Source organism: Rhopalosiphum maidis, chromosome 1 (assembly GCF_003676215.2).
Source record: "Rhopalosiphum maidis isolate BTI-1 chromosome 1, ASM367621v3, whole genome shotgun sequence".
Classification (NCBI taxonomy): domain Eukaryota; kingdom Metazoa; phylum Arthropoda; class Insecta; order Hemiptera; family Aphididae; genus Rhopalosiphum; species Rhopalosiphum maidis.
Window position 1 is genome coordinate 30,135,621 of NC_040877.1, and position 9,722 is coordinate 30,145,342.

General features: G+C 25.7%; 1 protein-coding gene across 1 annotated transcript; it reads right to left on the reverse strand.

Moving 5' to 3' along the window:
- Positions 1-940: 940 nt before the first annotated feature.
- Positions 941-8,529, reverse strand: LOC113549064 (putative uncharacterized protein DDB_G0282133). Its single transcript, XM_026950213.1, has 13 exons — positions 8,312-8,529; positions 8,119-8,238; positions 7,663-7,839; positions 7,404-7,549; positions 7,180-7,336; positions 6,607-6,772; positions 5,557-5,838; positions 5,423-5,475; positions 5,276-5,352; positions 3,030-4,873; positions 2,315-2,475; positions 1,258-2,164; positions 941-1,151 (listed from the first exon to the last, which is right to left on the reverse strand). Exons 1-13 carry the CDS (start codon positions 8,315-8,317, stop codon positions 1,054-1,056), a joined length of 4,194 nt encoding a protein of 1,397 aa, XP_026806014.1. The 5' UTR covers positions 8,318-8,529; the 3' UTR covers positions 941-1,053.
- Positions 8,530-9,722: the final 1,193 nt, after the last annotated feature.

The window sequence follows — 9,722 nt, forward strand, 5'->3', positions numbered from 1 at the left end:
AAGGTTGTTTGGCGGGGATTCAGGGAGTGGGTTTTTCAATGGCGGGGAATCGCGCGCGGTGCGTCCACCGCCAACAACAGAACTATTGGTCCATGGAACCACGCATCGCTCATGGAACAATGCGTCATCGGACATATGATTTTTTTGAACCGGCAGGGCGCCCGCCAACCGGTCATGTTCGGTGTGGATTGTGTAAACGCCAAAAACGGGTTCGAATTCTATATTTCGATGAAAACGTAGGTAACGTGCATCGAAATACGGTGGTTTGATGTGATTTGTTTTTTTAAGAAAATGATTTCATATCAAGTCTGTTCGAACAAAGTATTCAATTCTCTTGTTCTTACTGGGATCACACGTCATCTTAACATGACGACAAATGAACAAAACCATTGACAACCTACGATTCCTGGTAATCATGTGTGTGTTGCGAGTTTGTGACTTGTTTTATATATTGATTTGCGTGTTCATAGTAACTCATGAATCAACATCTGCACCGCCCGCCACCTTATTTAAGTTAAATACGACCAATTTATTTTCCCTATTACGATCAAGAATCAAACATAATATAAACCAATTTTAATAAATAAATATTGCATAATGGGTTATTGTTAACTTAGAAGTACAATAAAACTTTGGCACACAGATTAAAATATAGTAAGATTTTACTCCATGACATGAAAACTTTTATTATTTGAAACAAATAATGTATAACAAAATTATAACATAACAACTAACAACCCAAAATATAATAATAATAATAATAATAATAATAGTGTAATATATAACACTACATAAAGGTAATAATATAATAATGGCAAATCAAATTAAAACATAATAATAATGATAGAGAGAGAGCAAAAAAAAGCTCCAATCAGATTGTTTATAAATGTATACTGCTTATTAAATAATAAAATTTTATATTAATTTTTTGTTCCAAAGGTTGAACATTTCTCAAACTTTTTTATATATAATATCACATAACTTCCAATATAAAAATTGGGGACGCATAAAATATTAAAACATAAAATAAAAATAACATAATATTCAATTATTTTATTTCTTAGATTCTAATGGATTAACAGCAACACTTTCGGCAGCAAGTTTTACATATCCATCACTACTAGATCGATTTTGTTGCTGATTTAATTTATCTAAAAAAAAAAGTTAAACACTAATCAATAAAATATTGTTACAAATTTAATAGATAATAGATTAATTACAAGATAATAATTATTTAATAGCATATTTTATACTAACCAATTGGTTTTTGAGAGGTTAAATTACTTCCTGAAGGTTTGTTGGGAGTATTAAATAGATCATCATCACTATCATCACCAAATATTGACTTGGTTTTATCAGAGTTCTTTTTTGTAAATTTTTTTTTAAATTCAAATTCATCATCACTATCAAATAAATTTGATGACAGTTTATTTGCTTTACCAGATTTTTGAGAGAATAAATCATCATCGTCGTCATCATCATCAAATAAAGAATTGGATTTATGAGGCAACGAGGTATTTGAAATCTTAGATTTATTTTCTTCTAATTCTTTCACACTGTGCGCTTTAACTTGTGTTTCTAATATTGAATCAATTTCTGAAATTTCATCATTAATCAATTCAATTTTTGGTTGTTTTCCTTTTAATGGTTCAGTTTCTAGTTGTTTTTCTTTTACTGGTTCATTCTCTAGAAGTTTTTTATGAACTGATTCAATTACAGGGAGTTGTTCTTGCATTGATTTATTAGATTCTAATAGTTTTTCACCTAATATTATTTTTTTGTAATCATTATCTTTTTTATCAAACTCTTGTTGAATTGACTCAGATGAATCTGAATCGTCATCAAATAAATGTTTTATAAGCTCATTTTTTGATTCCAATTTATCACTAATCACATCAGTTTTATTATTATTTGCTGCAAGTAATTTGTCATTAATTGATGCTTGGATTTTATTTTTAACTTCATTTGAAGAATCTGAAACTGTAATATCGTTATTTAGTATTGGACTTGATTGATAGTCAACTAAATCTGACGTTGAAACAAATAGGCGAGATGATTCTTCAAAATTTGTTTCAGAACCTATATCTATAGATGACATTCGAGCAGCAGCTATTCTAGCTTTTCGACTTTGTGGACGTCTTTTTACTTGAATTCTGGCTCTTTCCTAGAACAAATTGTACTGTAATATAAACACAAATAAAGAAATAGAAATAACATTATTGCAAAAGGTTTTAAATATTATTTATTGATTTTTATTAGTATATTTACAACTTATAATATGTTTTGGACTATTATATTTAAAAATATTAATTACTTTTTCAGCACTAAAAAGCTTTGTTCCATCAGTTGGTAAAGCATCATTTTTTTCATCTAATGAAACCGATCGAGGAATATCCGATATTTTCAATGGGCTTTTAGAATTGGGAAGTAAACTAGCAATATTTATAAAAGCACCAGCATTTTTATTTAATTTTCCTGAAAAAAAAATAAAATAAAATTTTAAAATAATATAATTTGTATTGATGAATAAAAAAAAACCTTTTTTAGTTACAAAACAATAATATTTTTCCATTGTATAAAAAAAATTCTATTATGTTAACTTGAATTCAGTTATTTACTGTATCTTAAAGTCCTACATTATTTCACTTATGTTCTAATCAATCTGCTTAGATAAATGTCAGCTATTTTTAATAATATTAAATTGTTATATGAATCCAATATTTATGGTAATCTGAAGTATTAATGTACCTGCTTTATTATCTGTCCAAATTTATCTTTATATATCAGTTTAAATCCAAAATATTGTTTGATTCAACAACATATAATTATATCAGCTAGCTTATTGTCAATTTCCAAAATTTCCTAGTTTAAACACAATTGAACTTAATTTGCACTAATTTCAACTAATTATACTAATACAATACTGTGTTTTTATATTTTGTTAAATGTATTTCAGATATTTATTTATTTCAATAGTAAATTATAGTAACATCAATAATTAAAAATGTATTATTTAAAATTAGCTTTACCTGGAAGTTTTTTTGTAGTTTCATTCTTTGAATTTGGTGAACTGAAAAAAGGTCCATCAATAGAATCCTTAAAGGACAATTCTGATGTAGGACAAATTACGTCAATTTCCTGAATAGTATTCACATTTTGAGTACTTGAATTGAAAGAAAATTGTTGTCCATCACTATTTGAAAATTTAGAATTTTCGATACTTTGTTTTGTTTTTTCTGAAGAAATAGGTTCTGTTATCATATTGGATGCATTTATATCTTTTTCTTTTAATAATACTTGATTCTTATTATTTAGTAAATTTTCAGGTGATAAATTTGATGTTGGAGAAATCAACTTAGTTTCTATATTAGAATTCTCATTTTTAATTTGTGAACTAAACATCAATTTTGTTTCATCTTCACTACTTGATATTATAGAATTTTTATTATTCTGGTTTGTATTTTCATTAGACATTATTTCATTTTTAGACATATGAATCTCTTTTTGGCTAAATAAATCATAATTCTTACTTTTTTTTAAACTATCAGGTGTATTCTGAAACATATCTTGGTTGTTTTGATCCATTTGGGGGCTAAAAAATTCTTCAGATGACAAACTAATAGTTGATATTTTCTCGTTTATATTTTGATTATTAGATGCAATATCAGAAATGTTTTTATCAAAAGACAAATAATGTTCATCTTCATCATCATCAGACAATAGATTACAATTTTTTATATTTTTTTTATCTATTTCGTTTTCTATTTGATTTATCTTATCAATTTTCGGTATTTTATTCATTATGGCACGATCATCAATCTCTTTTGAAATACCTATATTTTCAATGTCATTAAAACTAGGTTGTTTTTTGATTATTGAAGATGTAAGACTATCACTTGGTTTAGTAATAAATAGATCATCATCAGAAGAAGAAGAATCAAATAATTTTACTTTCGGTCCATGAACCTCACGATTTGTATTTTGACTAAATTCACTTGCATTAGAAATTGATTGACCTTTTTTAATACTATTTTTATTTGGTTTATTAAAATTAAGCAATGTATCATCATCAAAATCATCTTCATCCGATGAAAAAAAATTACTTAACTTTTTTGTCTGTTGTGAATTTGAAAGCTTTTGATTTCTTTGAATTATTTTATCGTTATTTGGAGATTCTATAATATTACTATTTAAAGTATTATTATTTGGTAATAATTCTTTTTCTGTAACTTTATTATCAACCACGTTCAAATTTACTGTATGTTTTTTTAATTCATCAATAATTACCTTATTTAATGCACCTTTAACTTTATTTTCTTCTATGGATGGTTTTGATATATGTTTTGTTTCATTTGATTTATTTACAATTTCAACATGCATTGGAGAAGAACTTATTTGTTTTGGTATTATATTATTAATAGATTTATTACTAAATAAATCATCATCAGACGAGGAGTCTAAGAGTGTTGTAGAATTATTATCAATAGTAGAATGAAAAACTAATTCTTTTGTTTTTAGTTTTGAATCCATAAATTCTTCATCTTCATCTGATTCTGAAAATATATTTCTTGATGAAATTTTATCTTTAGTCAAACTTGCTTTAGATTCCAACATTTCTGGTTTTAAAGTAGGAGAAACTGTTACGGTGGATTTGGAAAACAAATCATCATCATCTGATTCTTGATCAAAGAGTGATCGTTTTTTTATTGGATTAGTTTCTTTAATTAAATTTTTATATCCCACATTAGCTGAATTTGGATTGGAATTATCTATAACTTTATTTGAAATATTAAAATCTTTTTTAACATCTTCAATAGTATCATTCTGTGTTGTTACAGCAATGTTTTTACTTATTTCTGATGTTGTTGATGGTCTGTAAATAATAATTTTATGAATATTTGCATAATTAACTTCTGAGTACATATTAATTAATATACTATACTCCCATTTAAAGAGAGAAGGAACTCGTTTTGCCGGTGGCTGCACATCTCCCACCACTTGTACCTGTTTGGGTAAGAGAAATGAGGGAAAAGTGGATTCTGTGCTATCACCGACCATCAATCATATTATGCATTAAACAAGTTCCTTCTCTCGTGAAACAAAGTATATATAATTATATTACAATATTTAATGTAATTAGCTAAATTTATTTTATAATTGTGAACTCATAATTAGTATCATAAGAATATAACTATATTATATAGATATGTGATATTTTATTCACAACAAAATATGATTAAATTTAACTAGATATTTGTACTTTAATTGAAAATACCTTATGTTCACAGCTGGATTAGAAATGTATGGTTTTATATCAGTTCCACCAAGAATATTAACAGCTCTTTTAGGTAACTAAAAATGTATAAATAAACAAATAAATTATTTATAAGTTTAAGATTACTAATAGCAATAACACAAATACTTTTATTTTGGACGATATGACATTTAAATTATCTGATGAAAGAGATGTACTATCTAAAACATAAAGAATTATAGAATTAATGAAAAAATAATCAACTGTCACTTAAACATAATATAGCATATAAAATAAATAACCTTTTTGGAATCTTTTTCGCAATTCATCATTTAGTGTTTGTTGTATACTTGGTACTTCAACCTTTACTAGAGTATCAGATTTAGGTTCTTGCAGAGGGGGTTTGTCTGAGTATATCGGTAAAGGTGGTTCATTTGAAAAATCATCATTGTCATCATCATCAATATCATCCCACAAGTTTTTTTCACCAAACATATTATTACCATTACCAAATATATTATATTCATTCTCTAAATTGTCATCGTCATCATCATTAATTAAAGGCGGTGGACTAAACAAATCATCTACAATTCAAAACAATTTGATTAAGTTTATAATTAAAAAGATTAGTACAAAGAAAAATAAACTTAAAAAATACATGATATATTATACTCATCACACATAAAACATACCATAATTTAGAAATGTGTAACTATTAATTCTAGTTTGATTTAACTTATTTATCATAAACAGTAATTTTTGAAAATTAGTTTGATCTAGAATCTAATGGTGTCAACGTAAAAACAGAGAAAATTTTATAAACATGCTATAGTTAGAGCCACCCAACAGCAATTTATATATAGTACCCTAATCAATAAAGAGCTATTTAGACAACATATATTTAATGTATAATACTAAGTAAATATGTAAGAAAAATTCCGTCATGGAGTAAAAGCTGTTTTTGTACCCATGTTAATCTGGTCTTAGTATAAAATATAGCTGCTAAAAATCGGGAAGTGTTAAATATGCCAAATTGAATTAAATAACTCAAAAAAAACTGTTAAATAACTCCATGAGTCAACTATGTATATTTATTTTTAGTAATCAAATTAATTTAAAAAAGAAATTTACAAAAAATAATGAAAACAATTTGAAATAAATAAAAATAAAAAATTAATAATTACTTTTTATACAACATTAACTGAAATCCATAAAAAAAAATTGCTTGAATATCATTACATAGTCACAAATCTCTAAACTATATAATATTATGAACTCAAATGCAAGTATTTCAGTATATTGTAACAAATAATAAACAATTAAATACTAATAATAAATATTTATATATTTACCTTCATCATAATCTGCATATGTGGGAATATTTTTAGGTTTAGGTTTTTCTGGTTCAAAAACAATATTATTGGTATCTATTGATTCAGGATTAGGTTCATATATATTTTTTGATTCAATAATAGAATAGTTATCCTCTTCAGGTACATCATTACTAAATAATGATTCCTAAATAAATAAAAAATAAATTTGTAGCATAATTTAAACTGTATACATAAAACTGCAAAAGCAATTATTTTCAAGTGTTTAAAGTGAAAAATAAAGAATTTAAATCTAGATGGCGTCTATAAAAATATATATATATTTTTATCAGTTATCTATATTTTGTTTGTTGTAAGAATATGACCACATGACACTATATACAACTCCAGCTCACTTTCTTAACTTTTATTCACCTCACTCTCTTCTTCAACCTCATTTAATAATTGATTATTAAAAATAATACTGCAGTTGGTAAAGACTAGTTTTGGTTTGTGTGCATTCATATTCCCTTAGTAAACGTTGTATAGATTGATCTTATGAATAACATTAATTTATACGTTAATATATACATTAATTTGTAAAACTAATTCTACCTGATCTTTAAATGTGTTTGTAGGTTGTTCAACATCAGAATCTGAATCTGAAAACATAGCATTATCTACGACAATTTCAGATAATGTATTACCACTTAAAGAAGGAAGATTTAATTTTTTGTAAAATATCCTTGGCCTTAAAACAGTTTCTTCATGACTATTACAAAAAAGATAAATGAAAATATTATAGTCAACACAAAGAAATAATTTTAAACAATTCAAACCTTAGTTCATCATCATTATCATCAGAATCACTAACTACAACAGTAATTTTCTCAAAGTGAGTATCAATAGCTTCAAAGCTATTTTTAAGTGCTTCTTTTATATTATTTACTAATGTATCAGCATTGATTTCTCGTAATACAGGTTTCTAAGATAATACATATTTGAATTAGTAAATACAATATTATTATATATAACATCAACTATATTATTCCTATTTTTTTCTCATATAAAAAAAAAATAAAATGTTTTTATATTTACTTCAACTTTAGTTTGTACTGTCTCATCCTCATCTTGAACTTTGTTTTCTATAAATTGTTTATCTGCTAATAACTGAAATTCATTATTGATGTTTGCTATTTTAACTGCAGTGTCATCTATGCTAGCTACTAAATTGTCCAATTCATTTAATGTATTTTTAGCACCTTGGGTTATTTTCTAAAAATATTAAAATTATTATCTATTAAAAAATACTATTACTTGATTTAAAACCTAATCACAAAACATGACTTATACCTAAAATAAAATAGGTTAAATGAAAACCAATACATTTCAAGTGACATTTTTTTAAAACAAAATGGATATGATTCACTATTATTTGTTAATTGATGTAACAAAGAAAACAAAGTGAAATCAATAATAATCAATACATGACTACAACATTATACAATCATAAGAATTAATAACAAATATAATATTATTATAAGTTGCGCTTACATTGGATAGTTGTTGAAGGTATTCTGCTAATCGTGCTTCATCTCCTTGATCCCATTTTTTGCGTCGTTCTATAAAATCACTTAAAGTCCAAACATGAGTTTCCTTGTATGGTAATTTGTCCTATTAAACGTTGTTTGAGATAATATAAAATTGCATCGTAAAATTAATCTTATATATATTAGGCAACACTTACCTCCATAAGATATTACTGAAACGCTGAATCAATTTTTCCAAAACCCACAATTCACAATTATTACAGTGACATGGACAAATAATAATTGAAAATTAAAATTGTTGATTATTTTAATTAACTAATTAGTACTTAATAGTCGATTCGGGGTGACGTAAAAATTGTATTAATATTATTTCATTTATAGTAACTGACTATCGAAAAATCGGAAAAATATTACAATAATTATTATTTATTATTATTTTCATAATAATTGACACAAGACAATATAGATAATAGATTCTGAGAAAAATATACCGTCAGTGATAAAAGTACAACTGTTATCAGTGTCAAAAAGTACAATATAATATCACAGACTAGTCTTAGTCCGTGAATAATATAATACATCAGCTGTACCCAATATACATTATACATATATTATTTAATGCTGTGAGAAGTAAGAAGATAATAGAACTGGTGGAAAAGAATTGACATTTGACAATATTTTTGAGAAAATGAGAATTGAGATTGCGAGAGATGAGAAAACAAAACTATAAACTAAATTAACTCTGTAATTTATTGAGTACCGATTGCACGTCAATAAAATTTAAAATTATATATCTATAAGTGAATATTTTTTATTGTATTATTGCACCCAGCAGTTGACACAATCGCGGTCATTATTAATAAATTATTTATCATAAATTATTCTAATTAATTATTCTATGCGCCAAGTAACATGTTTCACACACAACATAGACAAATTATTAACAATAAACAATTGAATTTATCAATAATAAATTTGCTTTTCATAATAATTGAAATGGCCATAATCCATTTAGTCTCTCGATAAAAATGACATTTGCTGTAGGTACTGATAATTTTCCAAAAAAGATCAATCCAACTACCCAAGACCCAACCCATTCTAATCTTTTCCTCTTCTGACGTTTTTTAGAATAATTGATAGACGTTCTAAGTTAATTTTTTTTTTATATTCTCCAATATCTATTATGAGCACATAGATTCGATGACCACTCTTCACGACGCATTTCACATTTTTCACAAGTATCATATGCATAATAGGCACCTATGTAGTAATATGTATTAAAGTAAAAAATTTTAGTAAAATAAAATTCATAAATATGTAATTCAATTTTTTTTCCCACTTCCCCGATAACATTCATTCGGTTATAGTTATAACTTTATAAGACTCATTTTGTGCTGGTCCCAAAGTGAATCTTATAAGTGGCATCTGCTGTATATAAATATTTATGCTCATGACGTCATGGTACCATTCCCGGTGTCGCACAAGTCATCAGAATGACTCCCAGCCATCAGATATATATACACGTCAAACTATAATAGAATAGCTACAGAATATAAAAATTATTCAGAATATTTTGGATCTGTATATAATCAAACAAATTATTTGTAA